The sequence below is a fragment of the Perna viridis genome, chromosome 9 (assembly GCF_037379345.1).
Source record: "Perna viridis isolate PV_CMFRI_1.1 ecotype Kerala chromosome 9, ASM3737934v1, whole genome shotgun sequence".
Lineage (NCBI taxonomy): Eukaryota > Metazoa > Mollusca > Bivalvia > Mytilida > Mytilidae > Perna > Perna viridis.
The window spans coordinates 15,418,115-15,442,838 of NC_142453.1; the positions used below are offsets into that span (position 1 = coordinate 15,418,115).

Consider the following 24,724-nt stretch of genomic DNA (forward strand, 5'->3'; position numbering starts at 1 on the left):
GTAAGAGCAGAGAATACAACGGGCCGTTGTTAACCATGTGGATATAAAAGATGTGAGGACTGCACCCAGATACTGCACACCCAAACGTTTAAAAACTACTACACTGGAAAAAAAATTTGCCATTTTTTTTTCAACCTGACTTGCAAAACCGAAAACACTATATACCTTCTCCAGTGCCGATGTGGTATATATATGCAGTACGTCGGCGAAACTGAACGACCTTTGAACAGGCGCATGAATGGTCATCGCAGTGACTACAAATGTAAACAAGACCTCCCTCTCAGATCTGCTGGACACACCCAGGAGTATCTCCACAACATTGTTGTTACGATCATAGAACATATTAACAACTGGTCGAAATGTAAGTGTGTCTCGGGCAAGCTTTTGGATGAAAAAAAATACAAACAACTTCTCCAGATGGAATAAACGAGAAAAAAAATCATTTTTAGGTCCTGGTATAAAGCTGGTACAGCTCCACATGCTATACATCAATACGCGATACTATTATAATTTGACTTTTCTTAATTGTTTTCCACTTTTAATTCATTTCTAGTTTTTGATAAAAACACCCCGTTCTCGTTTTGATTCAGATTCCTTATCATTTGCTTATTTGTGCCTTTGATAAAAGTAAAATCACCCACGGCGTGATTCAGCTTCAGAATCTATGTTTTGATCTTGAACTTTGTCAGATTTATGCTGAAGAAGGATATCGGTTATCCAAAATATTCAATGTAAATTTTACCATCATTTGGTGATGTTAAACATATTTAGATATTAATTTATTTTTTTGTTATGTTCCGCATCGTTTTTAACGATCCGTCAACCAGTAAGAGTGATTGTTGACTTCTATTTAGACGATTAATTATCATATTCAGACCTTTCTATAAGTTTACATTATCTCCCCTGTCATAAAAAATTCCCAACGATGTTAGAACTGTCAAATTTGCGAAACAAATTTTTGGTCGTTTCCTCCGCGGGACTCGAACTCGCACCGCTGTGACATCTATGGCTGCACCGCCTGCATGGAGCATCCTTTTCTGTCACCTTGCAAAATCATACACACATATATATTTTTTCGATTGGCAAATTTGAAATGATGTAAAGATCTTCAAAAATATTCTTTGGCATTTACCTATGTATGGTAAAATTACAAGCCTCGATTTAAAAAAAATGCTTTAAATTTGTTTTTCATTGTAAAAATCGTCATCTTAAAATCTAGTTTGGAGACATTTTTATCTTTAAATTTTACAGTATGTTTGTTCAAGGTCATTTTTGAGTTCAAAGTTTGTTTCGTTTTGTTACAAATCTAAATTTTACGTTTTGCATTATGTAATACATTTCTATCGGAAGTTCTTGGACTTTCTCTATCAAAAGTGTGGGATGTATCGAAAGTACCGATTGGTTTCTTCAACGAAGAGTCACACCGAGCTAGCAGACTTACTAAACCATGGCAGAAAGCGCTGCCCACTTGACATCAGCTGGTTTTGACACCAAACCCTCTATATTTGAAGTCCTTGCCCAAGAAAGTCTTATGTCATCAATAAGGCCTGCATTAAAACATGCTGTAAAGGTTAGTTGGCTTCTCAGCCAGACTCAGGGTCAATGTCGTAATGACAATATTTAGAAAGTCCAGATCTTGGAGAATGAAGCATTTTTTTAATTGACGTTTATTGAATGGAGGTGACCAAGCAAAATAAAAATTAGCCTTCAAAGTTGGCATAATTATTTGGACTAATATTTAGACCAAGGAGTTGAATATAGAATGATTCGCATCTCATAATATATCGCAATAACTCCCATGGCGAGATTTCAGTATACTTGCCACAGCTACTTGCCACCTGTACTGCCATTGAAGTCAAAATTAGGTCATATAAAACATTGATATCACAAAAGAAGGGGAAGTTGTAGCTGTAAACATCATTATATACACCCTCTGATCATTTTTTATCAAATTTAAACAAATTTGTTGATGATCGTTCGGGTTTGGGAAAAGGAGTTGCCCTCAGAGATGGGGCTACACAGACAAGAGTCAAAACTCAGGCATATAAAAACGTTGATATCACAAATGCAGGTAAAGCTACAGCTGTAAAACTCCTTGTATACACCCTCATACTATTTCTGATCAATTTTAAACAAATTTTATGACAATTGATCGAGTTTGGGAAAAAGGAGTTTGAATTTTAAATGAGGAGGGAAGACCACCTTTGAAGGTGGGACCAGGTTCAAAATTTGATAAGTGATTAAGGTCTTGATCAAAACAAAACATTGAAAAAGTCTGGAGGCAACTTGAGGTGGGATATTTTAATTGTTTTTAACAGGGCATTGCTCAGCATCAATGAAATGCATCATTGGTAATCTCGCTGTGTATTGTCCATGCTACAAATTTATTATCATACTATGTAAAATTGTGTGAGATTCAAATCTTTGCTATATAAATCCTTGTTTAGACAGACTTGAATCCTCATTTACAGACCTATTTACCATAATGTAACCCTCTATTACAGATTAAAAGCAGGATGTGCAGAAGCTCATGGAGATACCTTTATGTTTTCTGTGTTGCATCCTATGAGACAGTTATGTGTATCTCATATACTTTTCATTATTAAGCTGCGGCTTTTCAGCACTGCATGTGGCCCATTTGAGAAAAATGATGTGCAGTTTTCAGTACAGAATAAAACTATTGACCATTTCATGCTAATTTATATGCAAACTTAGTCAATACTCCTGCAAGGTAAATACATCACTCTCTTGTTTACATTGTACCATAGTTCAACCAAGTATATCAGGATTTCAATCTGATATCGATTTATGTTAACATCTTGCAAAACACACTTGCAATATTTCAACCTCTTGGTGAAATACTACCAAAGAACTTTATGTTTATACCCTATTAGTATCAGAGCTGCTTGATCCCACTTTTCACATAGGTATTCCAATATGATGTCATGGTACAATGTATTGCAGGAATTTGTGGATGACAAAATTGTCTTTACAGTCTTCCACTTTCATTGCACATGCATCTTTCTGAAGCTGGAGATATTTCGCATTTCAGAAACCGCTTTCCAGTGATTTTGAAAGAAAATTCAGGGGCCAATATTAGTAAAATAAAATCCCTTAATTTTCATTTTACATTTTTTTAAATTCATTATCATGGTTACCATTTACAATCTACCTTCCTCAATTTTGAAGCAGTATGTTTGGCAGCTGACGAACCGAAGGGAAAAAGTAGACAGTTTCTTTAAAAATTGATGAAGACATTGGCCATCAAATATAACATGATTTTGATTTGAATTGAATATAGGAAGCACTGCATGAACACATTTCAGCTTAAACTAAATTTAGTTATATAGAACTGTTGTCAATATCACAAAATATTGCAAGTGTAATACTAGTCATAGGTTATGATGTCACAAATCACAATACAATTTTCTTTAATGGACTTAAATATATTTAAATCAACCACAGAGAGGCAGTGGGCAATTATTACATACCAGAGAAAAACATGTATTTGCTAGGTATATTTAAGCATGGTCCCGTATGATTTATATGTCATTATCAAGTTTTAAATCTATATCCCCGATCTGTCTTAAAAAGGATACCAAAGTAAAAGTGCTTGTGAGAAGAGACATCATTGCATTATTACAAATTATAAAAAAAATTTTTGTAACGCTGTTTTCTAGACAGGGTGTATTATGGTACACCAGTGTCCAACTTTACTCTTTGCAAGATAACTAAAAAATGCTGGCACCTAATTTGATGACATTTTGGTGAGTTGTTGCATCATTTCAGGATTTTTTAATGAAGTGCTTGGTACAGTATACGTGTAGTTATGTTTGAAATTGAAAGTACAAATGTATCTTTTTTAATATATGAAGGTTTGCTATTACTATGCATCACGCTTGCAAAAAAAATAGTTATAGAAATAGCAATCAGATCTTTGACCAGGTAATCTTATAAACATTACCTTATTTAAAATGTGACAGAAAAAAGTTCTGGACAGAGTGCTTAATTTTATAGCCCCAGCTACTATATTGGAAATGGTAAAAATGCTTGTAAACTAGGCACTGTCATTTTTGTATGACATATCTTTTCTTTTACTTTCAGGTTTTTGCAGAGACAAGACCAGAAAAATGTGGATGGATGTTGAGATTTTATGATGAAATTTACACTATCTTGGATCTTGTCTTACAAAACTATTATTTAAATGTGTACAGTAAGTAAATCAGCTGTTGGCAAGAATTTTATAAATCTCCACCACTTTTACTGACAAGTTTTTTCATTTGCACAGAATTTTGTGAATGTTGACCTTTCTAATGTTAGAGACAACACAAAGAAAAACAGCTTAATATTGGTCAGCTTCAATGGTCAGCTTCACTTCTAAATGATTTTATTGCTTTTGGTGTGCTAGCTCAAGTTGGAAATCAAATTTATGAAGATGATAAACAATTCTATTGATGTAGTTTGTTAAGTCTCAAATGGCACTTTTATAAAATATGTTTAGGCATCTGTTTGAAATAACTAATGACTGTCTTTCTGCACTAATTACGGACATCTATATAATGAAAACACTAGTTCCATTTCTTTACAATATGCAAGTTTTTACTTTTATTAAACATATTCCATATTAGGGCTTTGATAAAATAAAATTTTATTATCATTATTACAAATTATAATAAAATGAGTTTGTTAGTTGTAATAATTGAAACACACAAGAACTACTGTCTATACTGATGAAATTGATTTAAGTTCTTTTATTGCATAGATATTTTTTTCTGCATTGATTTTAGAACTGAGTTTTTTCACTTTTTCAATGCACCTTTATTTTGATACCCCAATATTGTATATTATCTCTCCACCCGTCTTTTCATACCTTATACAATAGATCAAAAAAACCTTTAGTGGTATAAATGTATTTTTGATAAACTGTTTATCTTATGTCATTACATAGATGTTCCAGTTATTCAGTAATGTATCCAACTAATACTCCAAATATATGTTTCATGATAATGACTTTATTTGAAAGGTGGATCTTTTGCTGAGAACTTCTATGGTATAAAGAGAGTTCCATTAAAGAAGCATTTACAGAATTTACCAAGGTTACCAAGAAGTTGTGTTTTAAAGTCGGTAATCTGTTTGGTGAGTAAAATATTTTTTTCCCTCTATGGAATGAGAACTTTAACTGGGGCCCTGCATCTGTGTGGTGGACACCATATAGTTCTCAGTTCTCAGTCTGTCCGTCCTTCCCTCTGTAACAAATTGTGTCCTGGGTGTAACTTTGCTTTTTTTTTATGTACACTTTTCATATGAGGGTAGATCAGCTCTAGACAATGTGTTACTTACCATGGTTGATGAACTTTTACCTCAAGGTCAAATTAATGATTTTGTAGTACAGATTTGTAACAGGGCTGTAACTTTTTTTGTCTTTTTGTGTAGGCTTTAGATATTTGGCACCATGGTCGATCAGCTCAAAATGATATGTGGCATACTATAGTTGATGGATAACCTTTGACTTGGAACTTTGACCTCAAGATCAAATTATTGATTTTGCAATACAAATTTCTGTCCGAGCTGTATTTTTGGTGTCTTTTTGTGTAAAGATATAGTATTGAGCATGAGGGTAGATCAGCTTAAATTTTCGGTGTTATTTTGGTCCTCCAAAATGTTCATAATTCACTTTATTGAGACCACGGTTGAATCCTTCAAGATGGTTTTCATCTAAATGTTATCTTGTTTAATTTTTTTCTGTTTTAATTTTGGAGCAGCTTTTTGAAAGAGTAATCAAGGGAACCAAGGTTATAGCAGTAATCAAAAGAATGTAATCCAGGGACAAAGACCAGACATGGAAGAGTAATCAAGGGAACCAAGGTTATAGCAGTAATCAAAAGAATGTAATCCAGGGACAAAGACCAGACATGGAAGAGTAATCAAGGGAACCAAGGTTATAGAGGTATTCAAAAGAATGTAATCCAGGAACAAAGACCAGACATGAAAAACAGACATACACAACAAAGAACATGAAGTAATTAAAATCATACACACAAAGTAACAAAAGCAAATGAGCTTCTTTGACTCCACTAAAACTGGGAGCATGGACCAGGTGCACCGGTAGGGTAAGCGTCCTCTGCTTTTCTAGAAACACCCGCCGAGTTGCTCATAAAAAGTCAAGTCCAGGGTAGACAAACGAGGAAAGGAAAACTATGACTCGTTGAATAATTGATCTAAATATAAACAAAAACAAAAATGGACAGGCTACATGATAAAACTAGGTCACTTCAAGTAATTTAAATATTTATAGATGTCAATGCAGAATGTCTGGGCCCTTTTTCAGCTTGCTTTATGGTATGGGTTTTGTCCATGACTGTGTGGTGACCTTTAGAAGTTGAATTGTTTGTTGCTTGACATTTGTTCGATGACTGTTTCATTAGTAATCCTACCAAATCTCCTATTTTTATATGGTGTGTAATTCTTTAGATATTCAAATGAGTTGATGTCTGGTGACTTAGTTATGTAACTGAATATTCATATACCTCTTAATCTGAGCTTATACTTCAGCATACAAGAGAGAATTGTGTAAAACTGACATTACATTTGGCTTTATAGGAATGTTTTTGTTTTTTGAGTTGAAATTCTGAAAATATTTTCTAGAGTTCATACGTATCAAGTTAGTAAAAATTGCTTACAGTTTTTTTTTTGTTTTTTGGAGGTAATTTTTCACTAATATTGCCAGCAAGAAAAACGCTTGAAATAAATTGCCACAAATAAGTCTCTCTGTAATAGAAATCATTTTTGAGATGAATGTCAGAAGTGAAAATAAATAGCTGCATAATTAGATTGACATAATAAATTGGAAAACATGTATCTATGAAAATATATTTGTTTACAATGTGTTAAACTAATATTTGCAGGTCATTGTTCCTTACATAAAACATAAGTTAGATCAGATGTTTGAAGATTTGAGACATGGAATTAACACAGGAAGAGTTGGACAAGTAAGATTACATGTATTTACACAGCCTAAAGTGACACACGTAAGAATCGTATCGAGTGCAATATGTGAATTGACTTAAATATGATTAACAAATATTGCTGTTTAGGGGTATTCCTGGAAAAAATATAAAGGGGGGGGGTTGGACAGCACTTTCTAAAATTGTATTGGTGGGGTATTATAAAGCATACATATTAATACATTGCCGTGAAAATGTTATTTTACTTCTATGGGTGGTGGGGTATAATAAAATGTGACATGCAACCCTTGCATACACTTATTTTCCTGGAAAAGCCCTTACATATAATTATATGGAAAGCCAATATTTACAAAAGAGAAACACACCATATCTGTTAACCTTTGAAGCAGTTTATTTGGGAGATTATTCCCCATTGACACTGTCTCACATGGATAATTTGTATGTAAAAGCAAATTTCAATTTTTTTGTAGAAAACATAGTAATTTTAACCAAAAACCTCCCTATGATCTTCAATTTTTATGTGGGATTTATGAATTTTTCTTTCATTTTGTGATAGTCTTCCCCATCACCGTGGGAGGATTAACAGGTGTGTCATTAGACAATCATATGACTATCATGTATTAATTATATTATTATCATATGAATTGAGCAACATGTGATAATCATATGTGGCACTGTTGGCTTTGTATAGCAGTACATACTTCATGGAACTTATTGCTTTGTATTGTCAGTCACTTGAAATTTCTGTTCAACTGAAGAAAGCTGATGCTTAAGAACATAATTAGAATATAGACAGATCCTTTATTTTAACATGTCAGTCCATCCAAAATTTTATCAGTCAAGATCAAATGACTGATAGTTTTAAAGATTGTTCCAGCATCCTTTCTATTTTATATGAGTTTGTGGCAAATTTGTGTTGTGGTTTTCAAAGATTTTATGACTAAATTTGTTTGTTTTAGATTGCAGAACTAAATTTGCTATTTATTCCTCCCTCACTAAACATATAGCCCCCTGTGAAAACTTTTGTGTCAGCATCCATCAGTGGATTTTTATAACACTTGGTTCATGTAAGAACATGTTTGGTTAATCTTCATGGCATTTACCAATGTAAATCTTTGTAGAACTCCAGTTTTTCAAAGTTGTACCAAGCTTTCGTTGCTGTATATCCATACATCCACATGATCTGGGAGAGCAGTATCTTAGTATATCTTACCTCTTACATGTTTGGTAAATCTCCATGGCATTCACCGTTGGTTCGGTTGTCTGGTGTAGAACTGGTGCACCAACAAGAAGATGATATGGAGATATCTGATGTAAATAGTCCTGATATCTGGAAAGATTTAAGGTACTAAGTATGACTATACTGTAAATAATTATGAATTGGTATATTTTCAGTGACCCAGATAAAATTTTATATGCTAGTTCTGATCAGAGATTGAATCAATCTTGTGGAAATACTCAGATATCTTCTTGGACTGACCTGTTGACACATGAAATGTACAACTAATAATAACAAAGGGTCATAAGTGTAACCAGAATCAGTACATGTATATAAAATTGTAAAAACTTTGAGAAAGTATGAACATGACTGCATGTTCAATTAAGAACAATTTAGAAATAATTCATGGGGGTATGGTGTTATCCACATTTACACATAGGCTGGATCTTTACTTTTGATTATTAAATACAGAGCATAAGCAAGGTATAAAATACAAATATAAAAGCAAACCCATGTGTAAATTAGTACAGCACCTTTAACCTAACATGAATTATTTTCATTCTAATATAACAAAAAGAGAGTGGCCGATCCAGGTTTATGTGAAGGGGAGGTGTAATTACGAGAATCAGTATAAAAGGAAACCAGATTTTGACATGTTTAATGAATGAATATGATAAATTGCCATATTCAATACATTATTTAGCAGGTTACGATAGTTTTTTTTGTTGAAAAGGGGGAGGCGTAGGCCCATTATGCCTTTAGTTACTTTATGTTCTTTGTTGTGTTTGTTTTCCATGTCTGTTCTTTGTCCATTGATTACATTCTTTTGATTATTGATATAACCTTGGTTCCCTTAAATATTCTTAACTGGACCCACCCCATTTTTGACTATTTTTTTTTCATCTGAATAGCTTAAGGATAGACATAGTGGTAATATATTGTTTGACTTTTACAGGACATCATATATGAATTCAATTTTTTTAAGAATGATTCAGGATCTATTTGTTGCTTTCATTTGTCAAAAAATTCCCCCATATTTCAAAGACAAATCCATACCAATTATTTCATATTCCTTTATTTCACCTATTACATCCAAAATTTTCAATTATAAAAAGCAGAACCTCTAGATTGAGGACTTCAAGGCTAAACAACCTGTTTGTTCTTGCAAAAACTCTCCATTCAAATATGGTCCTTCTGGTCAAGTCGTTATGGGAGATTTAACCATCGTCGAAAAGGAATCTCTGCGTAATATCTTTTCTAAAGGTCCCAAATACTGTGAACCGTCTACTATACATGACAGATATGTTGTCGTACCAGCAGACAAAGCCCAAAACAACATTGTGTCTGTCTGCAAAACGTTTTACATCCAGTGTTTATTATGAGAGGTAGATGTAGAAAATAATAGCTGTGGCAGGACCTATACTGCTACCACACTCTCCAAAGAAGAGATTGTGGAAAACCATAAATCTTTGCTGTCCTCTTTTGGTGTCTCTACCAAGGACGATGATTGTGAATTATCGTCTATGTACTGGATTTCTAAACTCCACAAAAATCCATACAAACAACGTTTCATAGCTGGATCTGCAAAATGTACCATCAAACTTCTTTCAAAACTTATAACTTCTATACTCACAACTGTCAAAGAGGGTCTGCAGTCCTACCACAACACTTGTTACTCCAGTAGTGGTATTAATTCAATGTGGATCCTGAACAGTTCTAAAGATCGTTTGGAGACAATCAGTTCAAGACTGTTGTCTGAATATAATAGCATTAAAATCTATGATTTTTCAACACTGTATACATCTATTCCCCATACTCAGTTAAAATCCTGACTTAAAGACATTATACATCATTGTTTTTCCAAAAAAGATGGTACACCTAGATACAAATATATAGTTCTTGGTAGAGATTCCTCATACTTTGTACAAAATAATTCCAAATCATCTTCCAAATATACAGAGGAAGATGTTTACAAAATGCTGGAATTTTTAATCAACAACATATTTGCCCAGTGTGGTGGACATGTTTTTCAACAAATGTCAGCATTCCAATGGGAACAAATTGTGCTCCTGTACTTGCTGACCTATTCCTTCACTCTTATGAGGCTGACTTTATAGCTGAAGGAAGAATATCTTTTGGCAAGATCCTTTAATCTCAGTTTCCGCTATATAGATGACGTATTATCTTTAAACAATCCTAATTTCGGGGATTTGATACATAGCATCTAACCCAAAGAACTTGAGATAAAGGATACTGCAGACACTGTGAAGTCAGCCTCATATCTTGACCTACACTTAGAAATCAGTGGTAAAGGAAAACTTTTGACCAAACTTTACGACAAACATGATGACTTTTCATTCAGAATTGTCAACTTTCCTTTCATCTGTGGCAACATCCCTTCAGCACCTGCGTATAGAGTGTTCATATCACAACTCATACGTTACGCCAGAGCTTGCCGAAACTACGCAGACTTTGTGTATCGCAATAGAACTCTAACAAATATGCTTATGAAACAGGGTTATGTTGTACAAGATTGAAGTCATCACTACTGAAGTTTTATGGTCATCATCATGAACTCATGGATCGTTATGGTGTATCTATCTGCACCACGAAATCTGATTTATTCAATAGGTCATAGTTTTCCTTTCCTCGTTTGCCTACCCTGAACTTGACTTTTTATAAGTAATTTGGCGGGTGTTTCTAGAAAAGCAGAGGATACTTACCCTACCGGTGCACCTGGTCCATGCTCCCAGTATTTAGTGGAGTCCGAGTTGCTCATTTGCTTTTGTTACTTTGTATGTATGATTTTAGTTGCTTTATGTTCTTTTTTATGTATGTCTGTTTTCCATGTCTGGTCCCTGGATTACATTCTTTTGATTACTGCTATAACCTTGGTTCCCTTGATTACTCTTTCAATACACATTACAATAAAATCAGCCTTAGGCCTAAAAAAAATTCTGTGTTTATGGTAACTGAACCGACCCTAATTTTTTTTATGGTGTAACAAAAAAAGTACAGATTTTTGGCGTTTCCGTCATAGATTTTTTACTAGAATTGTCTTGCAGCATGATAATGTCGTATGTGGAGGTTCAAAATTCAGATCAGGACAACCCCATTAATCCAGTTGTTATGTCTATGTTCCTTTACGATCCCTCCATTAACCTCTTGAGTAAAAGAGAAACATATACAGAGTGGGACGGGATTATTCGGGTTAAAATCTGGTAGGTTACATTGTCCTGCAAATCTTTTATCAAATAAAAAAAAATCCTGCCTACCATCCCTAATTTTGAAGGAGATGTTGTCAGAAACACAGAATTTTTTTTTTAGGCCTTAACACCCTCTTGAATTTGGCAATAACCTGTTTTATAAGACTGTGATTAAAATAGTCCTATGTAGGGCATTACATGTAATGTTAACAAGTAATACAGTATTATCTGAAAGATGTTGAAAGTGACCTTCCAACGGAAAGCAGAATCATGGTCACATAAGACAGGTGGTTTATATTTACACTGTGTATAAAAACCACCTGTATTACGTGACCATGATTCTGCTATCCCTTGGAAGGTCACTAAAGACTGACATATTTGATTGTGTAGGTACAACTACATGTACTTGTATAATGACAGGACAGTGGTATAAATCTGTATCACTGGGAGACACAGTGTAGTTGTTTTGATGGGGATTAAGCATCAGCAATGCTTTAATAGGTAAGGTGTTTGAAACACAAATGGCTCACAATCATTCTGGTGGGAATTATGTATGTAATTTCCATAAGATTGTTTGAACTTTGAATGCAGTAACAGAGTTGGTGTTCTAGGAACTTCCCCATATTAAGACATCACCAATTATAACATGGTCTTGTATTATCAAAAAAAGGTTTCATTTGAGTCTAACTAGTTCAGTCCCTCTTAAGCAAAGTCTAAAATTATATTAAAAAAAATAATCCTCATATTAGCATAAAATCACATTTACTAAGGTGGGTAGGATGTCTAGTGGAATGGTGTATTTCATTCATTCTGATGTCAGTTTTTCTGACTGAAGTAGACTTTGTATTCTGTAAGTCTAACAGCACAAACTGCATGTTTTTCATATTTTGACAAATAAACTCAGTTTTCTTAAAACTGATATAGATGTGGAATAATGTTTTACTGTTTTTTCAGCCTTAACAGAAAAGTAATACATGTGTGTAGGAAGGCTGCCAAGTATACAGCATTAACACTATCGACAGGCTTATCTGTGGGAGTATTCTTTTTACAATTCTTAGACTGGTGGTACGCTAGTGATACTAATGCTCCTTCACTAATGGCATTACCTATACCAGATCCTCCTAAGGTAAACAAAGTCTCCTTATGTTTGAAAATCATCAAAATTTCTATTTGAGATGAGAAATGTAGAATTTTACTCAATTTTCATGTGTCTGGGACCAAGACAATTAAATTTTTAGTTTCATAGAAAAAAAAATCTAAACTCTAGAAATCTTCAAAACATGAAAGTATTTTGTCAAATACATGTGTCAACAGCTTAAAGTAAACATGTCATAATTTTCATGGAATTGATTGGCAGGTCCCGGTCATCACTTTACATGTGATCCCGGTCATCACTTTTATAGGTATACAATGTCCTTATGTAGCAGACGTTATTCTTTTCTGCTTTTTACCAGAATTCCGCTGTTTCAAATTCCGGATTTTACCGTAACGACTATTTTTTTACTGTATATTTACTTCCTGTTTTGCCAATTTCAGCTTTGTTTATAGACCTTGTAAATCAATCTCTGATGTAGTAGACTGCCAACATAAAAAACAGTGCTGGTCTGGCTGTCAGTGTCATTTTCAAGTTAATATCCAACTCCGATGTTGAGCTTGTGGATTTGTTTATCCCATTGCTTAGATTTCATTTACTTGTCCTTGTCAGTCTGTCTATCTGTTTGTCTTTTTTGTAAGTACATAAAGTTTGATTATTGGTTCTTTCTCCAGTTATTCTTTAGTACACCTCTTCTTGGTAAATGATTTTAAGAAGTAGCCTATTGCTCAAAATAAAGGGGTGTCTGTTAGTTAGTAATTTTAATATATTTTAACAGCCCATCTTGTTATTTTCATAATTATATATTTTTTACAGTCAGAATTAGATGAAACATTACCACCTCAGAATATTTGTCCTGTCTGTTTGAAGAAAAGAACAAATGATACTGCACTTTCTGTTTCAGGGTAAGTAATGTACTTTAAATAGTGCTTGTAAGTGTCGAAAGGTGCCCCAGTTAATTTATGAGATTTGGTCCCAAACTCCAGTTCAATAACATAGAAAGTGGTTGTTAATAGAGTAAAGCCTGCAGTCTTATCTAGCATTGATACTTTGATACAAATATGACGTTAAATCTTTTCTAGACTATGGCAAATTTGGTACATGTAATAACAAAAAACATAGAAAATTCTGTGAACTATATGTATGCATCATTTTGTTGGACCCAGATATAACAAATGGAAAATAAATCAGTTTTTAGTTTAGAAGAAATTCAATAGTAGAAATTTCAGACAAAAATACCAGTTAATTGAGAATGAGACTTACTGGCAAACTTCATTTGTAGGGGGAAAATTGCTATAAAATACTTTGGCCTAGAAAAAATAAGTTTAGTTAGGTATCAATATGAAAAAAACTGATTGAAATATTTTATTTTCTTTAACCTTATTTTCTTAAAAAGATTTGTGCAAAGATTTGGGGAAGGTAAAGTTATGCTTCTAGTGGTGTTTGATTCTTTTTAAAAATGCTTTAGTGATATGCTAGCCTTTTCAAAACTCCCTGCTTGCCTAAATTGTATTGACTTCATAGAACATTTATTGTGACATCACAGATATCATATGTTCAATCTCACCAGTGGGTGAGATATTAAGAGTCAATTATCACAATTCTCAATTGATAGATTTATTTCAAATTTGGTGTGTGGCTTTATACTGATTAAGAAATAATTCCTTCCAGGGGTAGATTTGTACTCATTTTAACATGGGTTTGGCATTTATATTCTCATTTAACACCTTGCTGTCGCTCTTTGTTAAAAATCGAATATAAATGCAGTACCCATGTTTAAATGAGTACAAATCTACCCCCGGAAGGAATTATTTCTTTTCTAATATGACGTGTACGGTAATTTTGGTGACAAAAATTCCCCTAGGCGTAGCCAAAATAACGACTGTTCCGTTTAACCTCCCCCGTATGGAAGTTGGATTAATTAAGAAATAAACCACATATCCAAGTAAACCATCTATTGAATAAGTATCAGTATTAGTATCAGTATAGTATTTGATAATCTCTCAGCCGTTAAATCATCGCGTAAACATTTTTTTGGCTCAAAGCGACAGCGAAAGAAACGAGACATTGTGCAGGTGCTAATGGTGAGGCTGTATTGACATTATACTGTCTGACGATATGAGGACGTCATATTAGAATTTGACATTAATTTTAAGTGATCTTGGTTGCTGTCCAATGTCATCTTCCTGTATGAGTTAGGATATAGCTAGTAAGACAACACATGCAGCTTCATGTTTTGATAAACTGTTGTGTATTTTTCAGATTTGTCTTCTGCTACCCATGTATCTATGAGTATATACAGGAATATGGAAGCTGTCCAGTAACCAGTTATCCTGCCAGAAAGGAGCACTTAATTAAACTGTATCCCCCTGACTCATAGTCTTAAGACCAGTTCAAGGCTTACAATCAAAATATAAACAGTGCAATTCAGTGATGTGAAGGTATAGCAACAAATGCTGTGATCTCTCACCTTTTTCTTACTTTACTGTCTGAATACGCAATGATAAATACAATTATTTGGTATAAACCACATGATTTCACGTGAATAATATTTGTCTGTGTATAATTTTGTCATTTCAATCAAATGTTTGAATTAAAGTCACTGTGGTAGTGATGTTTTATAGTTATGGATACAATGGATATGTACAGTGAAAGCTGTCTAAACTGAACCCTGAATAAACTGGAAACCAGTCAAAACATCACTAAAAAAATACTGAAGCTGTAGCAGTGGAAACCTGTATAAACCAGACATCTTATGAAGTTCCCTTTATGTCAGTTCTAGTGCATTTAGAACCTGTATAATCTGAACACATTCCTAAATAGAACAAACGTTTCAGTCAAAAAGGGGATCAGCTTAGTCAGGTTTCAGTAAAGTTGATTAAAACTGCTGTTACAAGAAACCTTTGATTTTTTTTCAAGGCTACATGTATCACCACCTTTGTTGTATTGCATGGCGAACTATTTGAATTTTACAGACTTTGACATAATACAAGCTATATTTGAGATACCTTTAGATAAAAAATTTAGGGTTTGCAATGCTATTTGTTTATTTGGCATTATTTAAAATTTGAGATACAGAAGACAGATTGCTGTATTGTTTTAATCATACAGGAAATCTTGTAATCAATTTTTTATTCATTTTGTGGAAATTATAGATAAGGGAATTATAACTTTATATTTACTGTGAACATATTAATTTTCGCAGTGTAATAATTTTTGCTGTTTTCGTGGTCGACAGAAAAGCACAAAAAATAGTACCCGCAAATTGAGTTTTAACACTATTGAATGCTTATCATTTTCTGGAAATGCAAAAATTGATACCCGGGAATATGTTCACTTGACAGAATCCGTGAAAATTAGCAACTGCGAAAATTAATATGTTTACAGTAACTGAAATATTATTTCTTTCTTTAATCCTTTGCCCTTGATCTACATAAGGAATGTAACCATCTGAATATATTATCTTGTATAAGGAACTTTGGATCGATTTACACATAACATAAACTGCATCACGTAAATCAAACCAAAGTTCTTTATACAAGATAATATATTCAGATATTAGATGCTTTTCTTATAATTTAATACTTTCCTTATAATTTAATATTTTGGCAAAAAAATGTGATAATTCATATTGATTTATTCCAATATACATGCCACTTGACATGATTATTTCATTGATAGAGAGTAACCAAGGGAACCAAGGTTATAGAGGTAATCAAAAGAATGTAATCCAGGGACAAAGACCAGACATGGAAAACAGAAATACTCAACAAAGAACATGAAGTAACTAAAATCATACATACAAAGTAACAAAAGCAAATAAGCAACTCAGATTCCACTAAAAACTGGGAGCATGGACCAGGTGTATCGGTAGGGTAAGCGTCCTCTGCTTTTCTAGAAACACCTGACGTAGTAGTCCAGTTAAAAGGGGCATGGTTTAAAGTTCATGAACTTTTGTATTAATCAGGTAATAGGAAAATTTTGTATCTCAGACAAATTGAAAGTCCGCATCTTTTCTAATACACGTAGTAAAAATTGTCTTATTAAATTATAAGACAAGAATATGATAATATGTTTGGCAGTATGACTTATAATTCATGCATAGTGCTAACGTTGTTAATTTATTGTTAGATTATTGTTAATAAAGTAATTTTTATGCATGTTGTTTATATATTTTTGCATGAGTTATAGTTTGACTATGAACTAGTCATCTAAGGCCATTCAAATTAGGTTCTTGGTTCTCAGGTCATATTTCACGAAAACCAATGAAAGAGGGAGGCATTTCTTCTTTTTTAACTGCCTCCCCTCCCCCCTAAAAAAAGTGATGATGGTGGTTTTTACATTGTTCACACACACACAGAATAAAATTACTAGTGAGGTACTTTTTTGTTTTTAATTTATTGATATAGCAAGTAAATTGAGTAATGAAGCAACCTAAAAAAATATTGGTGAGTCCAGAAAGCCAAGTAAATAACTAAAGAAAGCCTTATTCATCTGTACTTTCTAACCCACTTATAATACAGGTCTGTCTTTTGACCAAAGTTATATGACTTTAGGCTTTGCCTATGAGGGATGAAGCTTTTCATTTCCAGTAACAATTGACTCAACTATGTTGTTATATCACTGATATCTTAACCTAAACCTATGGGTACAGTCCTTGAACCAATCCGTGCAACAATTTGACGTATCGATGACTGTTGACTGACTGATCGATGACGGATTGATGACTGATGATCAGTGACAGTTCTGATAGCAGTTTTGTTTTGTGAAATGACGTTACAAAATAAAAGATATGTAAAATAAAAGTATGATGTTTAAATCTATGATATGATGTAAATATTTGTGTAAAGTTGACAAAGAAAATAACAAAAACCGTAACATACATTGACCACTCTGTGGTCACGTGATGCAATCACCAGGTAAATGGATTGGTTTGACGGATAGATGACTGACTTGAAACTGATCGATGATCAATGACCGATCGCAATTTTTGTTGCACGGATTTTTGTTGTTCAGGTACTGTATAGGTGAGACTTGGTATAATACACCCTGTGGGTCTGTGTTAACAGATCAAACTTTTATCCTTCAACCGTAAATAATTTTGAGCCATTCATGTTTTGGAGTATCTACATAAAAAAAACATCACTGACGCTTCATCCCATTTATAATATGATTTAGGCTTTGTCTATCAGGGATCCATCATTATTCACTTTTATTACTCACTTTTGATTGAATAATTGTGAGCCATTCATGTTTCGGAGTATCTACATAAATAAAACATCACTGATGCTCTGTCCCTATTACAATGTATAATATACTACTGAATGTCTGTACACATGCCATATGATACCTTGAAAATGCTTTGAGGGATTTTTTTAATGTTTCTTTTTCGTAATGGAAGAAAGCTCCTATTTACAATTCAGTCAGATCCTTGTTTTTGGACTTGTTTTTTTATTAAATGACCCACAGTTTTTTTTTTCTTTTTTTTTTAAGTTATTGCATTTCAGGAAGAGGTGAAAGGGATTCAATGGGGATTTTGTTCCTATTAAGTCCATCTGTTTTTGTTCTGTGTCTCTAGGTCATTAAGAAGATCTTTAGTGCATTCATTATTCTGCTTTTTCAAAGCACTTTGAAGATCATTTATTTCTTTTTGATACTTTCCTGACTTATGTTAAAAAGTAAAAATTGATCTTTTCCTCATATGCTTGCAACTCTTCAATAATTTTCTGTAAACTTCTTTTGTTCTTTTATCCATCCAACTTTATTTTCAAATTCTGTCTCTATATTGTTTGTCACATGATTTTGTGATTTAAGAAAACACAAAATGGACAAATAAGCTTGTCACAATTAACACAGTAAAGAATGGAGTTCTGATCCATGTGGTTCTCACATTTGATCTGGGTCAGATCATTGTTTTATTCTGCATCCTTTAAATGTTTTTCATAATGCATAAATAGAATTGTCCTGCAAAGACTTTTGGATGCATTTTTTCCTTGCAATTCACACAGATTTTCAATTCACATTCAACACATTGCCAATGAATTTTCATATCAAGTTCACAAAGCTCACAACTGTGTAAATTCTCCATCTTTTGCTGATTTTCTTAATAGTCTAGTACAGAGTGATGAACCCTATCTAAGTTTGTTTTCAAAGTACATTTATATCTACATAAAGTTATGTGTATTCACAGTAGAAAATATGACAACAAGTGATTATTTGACTTTAATCGTGTTGATATCAGCTCATTTATTTTTGACAGTTTTAAGATTTTGAGTTATCTCCCTTCCTGTATTTTCTCTTTGTTTTACATTTTCAGCTTAAAGAGTTAAGAATTGTTCAAAATCTTTTTTTTTATTAGAGAATCAAACTACATTTTCTGCTATAATAAAAAATATATAATTTCATACATGTAAACTTACATTTGCTCCTGCTTTTAGTCATATATTGCAAAAGTCTGTTCTATTAAAACATATGAAAAATGAAATATTGAAATTCAATATATTTTATATATGATTCAGGGGATGAACATGAAATGATGATAAAATAAATGAGATTGGACACAAGGACAATAGAGTCAACAAAGTTTGATTGCCACTGGAAATAGGGAGAGGTGGGTAGGGTCGGGCAATTTAGCCTACTGATAGAATACCACAGAAGAGTTTCTTTAACGTGCAAGGAATGTGACATCTTTCCCAACACGGTGCAACACTATGCTTTGCAGTCAGGTTTTCATTATTATGGCAAGATGACCCCAGCATGTAACATACCAGGGATACCCCATTCCACCACCTAGGGCACACAACCCAGTTGCTCTGTGGGTAGAGCACCCTAGCCCCCGGCTAAGGTTCTGAGCCCTATTTAGTCGCCTTTTATGAAAAGCTTAGTGCTGCTGCTGGCCTATTCGTTTGACACCTAGACCCAAATGGGACTATTTTATTCAAATGGATTCAACTTTAAATTTCATTTTTGATCAGGGCATTAAATATTTCCATTGAAATTTATTCACTCTGTATGACAAACGAGCCCATATAAAGATTTCAAGGACCCCAATTGTACAGGATTTATAATCTATTTGACGTGATAAACAGACTCTTGCGATCTATGAACATCTTAACCATCATATAAAAGTCTTTCCTATATTGCTCCTTCCTGTCAAAATTATCATTATAAAGGATAGCATAAAAATTTATGACCGTTTGACAGGATAAATTTTATCATCTTCAAGTCAATAGCAAATCTAAATTGGACAGTAAAAGGTAGCCTTTATTGACTTTTAACATGACTTTTATTAGACTAGTAAAAATTATATCTGAAATTTAATGTATTGACCTTGTATTGATTTTATGATATGTCTTTTGGTATTTTGTCTGAAGTTTTTTTAGTGTGCTCCTTCATTTGCTCAGAGGAATTTCTGTGGTGCTCTTATATATATTAGGGAGAAAAGAGGCCCTCTATCTTGTTAAGCTATCCTAACAATACTAATTACGTGGATTACATGTTTCAATTGCTAGGGTTCAAACTAACAGTGGTCCAAGGTATGGCACCCTCAATTTCTGACCTAGGACCTTTGAAATTTCATTTATGCAGGCCAAGAACCTTCAACTATTTAACACAAAATGTTTGTCTTGTTTTTTTTTTTTTTTTGTTTGTCTTACATTTAAATTAAATTTCTTCCTTTTATTTCAAATTTGAACCTTTTCCCTAGAAATGAAATTAGTGCCCCCACACACTGATTTTCTGCGTTTCTTTTTTATACAGGATCATAGTTGGTTAGGTATAGATTCTACTTCGGTAATGAGTGGTTTAAATTATTTCTGTAGCCAGCTTGTTGAAATTTTTATTTTACCATAGAGAGTTGGGGAAATAGTTTAAATAAAGGATATAGGCTTAATGAATTAGTTTCTCCCATGCAATCTGCAGTAAATATGGTAGTTGTAAAATAGCTTTAAACATGTTGTAGAAATCATTTTTTTAAAGTTCTGTGTATTTTTAATCACTTAATTAGAGTTGGATCTGTATTCAGAAAACTGGTTAATTTTGTAATGGTAACAGTAAGAATTTTGATATCTGAAGAGGTCATTCAGACTTCTTCAAACAAATACTGTATTTCATTCAAATATTTAATTACTTTTATCATCTTATGAACAGATAAATTTAGTTCACTAAACCTGTCAACAAGTAGATGTTAAGCTGTGTGAAGGTAAAATTTAATTTCTAGTTGTAAATGTTTGTTCTAAGGACAATATTTGTTTAAATAAATCTCTGACTGACCAAGTAATGTTTCAACATGCTTATAATTAAAAGGCCTATCTTTTGACAATGTGTGTACCATTGTCTGTTTGTCTGTCTGTCCATTTACACTGTGTATTGCTGTACATTCAAAAACAGATTTGCTTATTGTTAACATTTACATTTGAAACACTGTTCAATTTGCATTCTGAAAAACTGAACTTTTTCAACATTGAAATTTTTCATCAATGCAAATTAGATAATGCAAGGCCACTGTTTAAGTGAAAAAATTGCAGTATGTATTTTTCAAAAGTTTTGTAATTGAATTACCAAACTGATAAAATTTAGGCAGTTGTCAAATTGAAAGTTCCTATAACGAATTGCAATATCAGGGTAAAAAACAGAAAGTTGGAAACCACTGAATCTGAAATATGTAATATGTTCTTCATATGGTTTCAACATGAAAACATATGTTCAGGACTAATACAGTTGATTTGTGAAAAACATTTTGATAAACATCTTATGCTTCTTTAAACAGGACATCATACATGAAAAGAGTATACTTTTTTGTAAAAGCCAAATGTTTTCATGTGTTATTACTAGCACAAAAGAAGGTATTTCCATACTAGTCTTAAATATATGATTTGATTTGTTTTAAAATATGTTGCAATTTTCCTGTGTATAGTTGAGTTTTATTCACATTGAATGGATATTGTTTGTACATGTGAACCATGGAATAAAACAAGCATCTAGTGAATTGTCATAGACTCGTTGTTTGATAATCATAAATAAAAATACCAATAAAGAGCTATGAAAGTAAACATGATTATCTTGTGAAGGGTCTTTGGTTATGTTTGTATTCTATCTGTATAAGGTTTTAACAAGTTAACTAAAATAATGAATTGAAATAGACCTTTAGGCTTGTAAAGTCACAGTATATAACCCAGATTTTTTCTGCTTTTGATTTATTGAATATGTATTGAAAATTTGATATTATAATGATCTTTTTATTGTTGTTATGAAAAATGTGACTTAATTTTTATTGCAATGATTAAAACTGGCATTTTAAAGTTTTTATACTTATACTTCAACAGAATTAAAATATCTTCATATAAGAAGTATTCAAACAACATTGAAAAGAATAGATGCGTAGTGAAGCAAAAGCATGGGTAAAATTTGTCAATTGGAGGGGGGAGGAGGGGTGGTGTATGAATCTAGTAGTAAAACTAGTTATAAAAAACATACAGAGTAACAGCAGTCAGACATAAAACATCATGGTCAGTCAGATGGAGCTAGGTTTGATGCTTTGTTGATGGTTTTCTTGATTTATTCTTTTTATGTTTATTGTCGATATCAGTCGATTTAATCTAAGATTGTAATTGGAAATTGCCAATGCATTTAGTATCACAGCATTATCCCGAGATAGAAAAATATCTGACTGAGTAATGCAGTGAATAATAAACAATAAAATTGCTGATAAAATATTGCATTTACTGTTCAGGAGTTATACCCCCTTGTTAAAATCCAAAATTTAAATTTTCATGGTGTCTGTGATTACCAAAATACCTTTCTTTATTAATTCACAGGTCTAGACATTATTCTATAATTTTTACTTGGCTTGTCATCATTTAAGAATCTTCTACAATTTTACCTCGATTGCATGTCCAGTAAAAACCTATGTCTTAATTACCATGATATGCATTACACAATTGACTGAATGTTACAAAATGTAAATAGATTATCTTTAAAACATGTCTCAACAAATTGGTAAATTGTAACTGATACCAGCTGACATTTAATGTATCATTTAAATACTGTGGCGAACATCTATGAAATCCTGTTTATTATTTACATGTACAACTTTCTGTTTAAATAGTTCTCAGATGTCAAAGTGATTCTTTTAAAATTAACAAAGCTGCTTTGTTTTTATTTTTAGTGCATATGGGACTAGGATTTTTAGATATTAATTTAGGGAGTTTTGGCATATAGAAATAATTGATTTATCATTTTTGATGAATAGGTTTGGGGCCTTTTACAGCTTGCTTTACAGTGTGTTTTGCCCATCAATGAAGACAGTGTGGTGACCTGTAGAAGTTTAATTGTTCATTGCTTGACTTTTGGTAGATGACTGTCTTATTGGCAATCATACCACATCTCCTATTTTTATATTTAAAAAAAAATGCAATTTCCAAAATGATTTTGACTAAGCATACAAAATGATAAATATTGTAGTGAAATTTGTCTTTATCCTGGCCCATTTCAGACAGGAGTATTTGTTTAGATTATGGAAAAGTTAGATTTACAGATGTTAAAAAAATTGAAGTATATTAGATATTACATGTATGTGCATCTGTTTTACTAGTGAACAGATTATAGTTTTTCAGGGTATGGTCTAGCCATATTTTGCTATATTTGTTGATAAAAATTAATCATCATTGGAATATTTAATAAGAATGAACTCATTGTTCTGTTTCAGATTCCTTGGTCTACTAAAATGACCCTTTCTTACAAATAGATAATAGCATCATTCATCATACACAAAAGACAAAACTGATGACAGCTTAAGTCCTTCCCTTAGATACAAATCAATGGAGATTTGAAGATTCCCCTCAGAATACGCCTCCCGTCATTGACCCCATCTTATTGAAATCAACGCAGATTTTTGTCAGAGAGCCTGTTGAACTCTACAAAAGTATTACAGGTAAGCTGTGACAACAAATGTAGGTATTAGTCCACTTACAATTTACCTTAAAACACAGGTATGCAAGCTACCTTAACGAGAAATGTTAGGTATTTGATTGACGGGGGATCAATGTAAAGTACTATAAAGATGTTATTGATAAAGGACAGACAAAGTTGGCATTGTCTTTTATAATTGGCAATAATGTTATCTGTGAATGTAATTGTATTTTTATAGATTTACTGAAGAAGATATATTGGACTTTTCATCTGGTTGCTTGCTTGTTTGTTTGTAAATAAAGTCTTATTGTTGGTAAAAGTGAACTTTTATAAAACCTCAGTATTGAATGAGGAGCAGAAATCTTCATGTTTGACAACAAGACAAACAGTTGACATCAGAATAGAACATCTAAAATTGGCAAAGACAATTAGACAAATGTTGACATCAGAATAGAACATCTGAGATTGGCAAAGACAATAAGACAAACTGTTGCCATCAGAATATAACATCTGAAATTGGCAAAGACAATAAGACAAACTGTTGCCATCAGAATATAACATCTGAAATTGGCAAAGACAATAAGACAAACTGTTGAAATCAGAAAAGAACGTCTAAAATTGGCAAATGACAATAAGACAAACTGTTGACATCAGAATAGAACATCTAAACATCTAAAATTGGCAAAAAGGTTAAAAGAAAAAAATTTTGCAAGTTCTTCTTTAACCATCCCATAGAACATAAGGGTGGACAATTTTAAACCATAGTTCTACATGAATCTTTGCTGGAGTAAAATATGGTTTACAGAAAAGGTATTTCATATGCAGAAAAGCAGGGACATGTGTAGTTGTTTATCGTTGTGTAGTTGTTTTGTAGTTGTTTATTGTTGTGTAGTTGTTTATCGTTGTGTAGTTGTTATTTAGTTGTTTATCGTTGTGTAGTTGTTTTTTAGTTGTTTATCGTTGTGTAGTTGTTTGTAGTTGTTTATCGTTGTTCTTAATGGATTTTGATGACACTTGTATCAATATAAGCTTGAGTGACTAAGATGACACACACTGGTAGTTGATCAAAAGTCAATTTCACTTTAGTTACTTATGATAATTTGAGTAAAACTTATCTGATCTTTTTGAAGTTTGAACACATTGTTTCTACACACATGGCAGCAGGCCCTATAGTTTTTGGAGGAATTTGCCCCACTCCTTTAAAAAATAAGGGGCTAAAAGGGTAAATAGATGTTGCTATTAGAATTGATAGAAAAAGTTTATTGTTATCCATTTTTTTTTATTCAGAAGTATGTGTAGACTTATCCTTAACTTTTTTCTTTTGAGTCCAAGG

The 24,724-nt window shown here is 32.7% G+C and overlaps 1 protein-coding gene across 1 annotated transcript; it reads left to right on the forward strand.

Annotated features, from left to right (window-relative positions):
* The first annotated feature begins 1,372 nt into the window (after positions 1-1,372).
* LOC148606938 (peroxisome assembly protein 12-like) lies at positions 1,373-15,098 on the forward strand. Its single transcript, XM_088545451.1, has 8 exons — positions 1,373-1,570; positions 4,105-4,213; positions 5,024-5,136; positions 6,906-6,989; positions 8,087-8,310; positions 12,345-12,516; positions 13,300-13,388; positions 14,746-15,098. The coding sequence occupies exons 1-8, from the start codon at positions 1,448-1,450 to the stop codon at positions 14,861-14,863; spliced, it is 1,032 nt and encodes a 343-aa protein (XP_088401577.1). The 5' UTR covers positions 1,373-1,447; the 3' UTR covers positions 14,864-15,098.
* Positions 15,099-24,724: the final 9,626 nt, after the last annotated feature.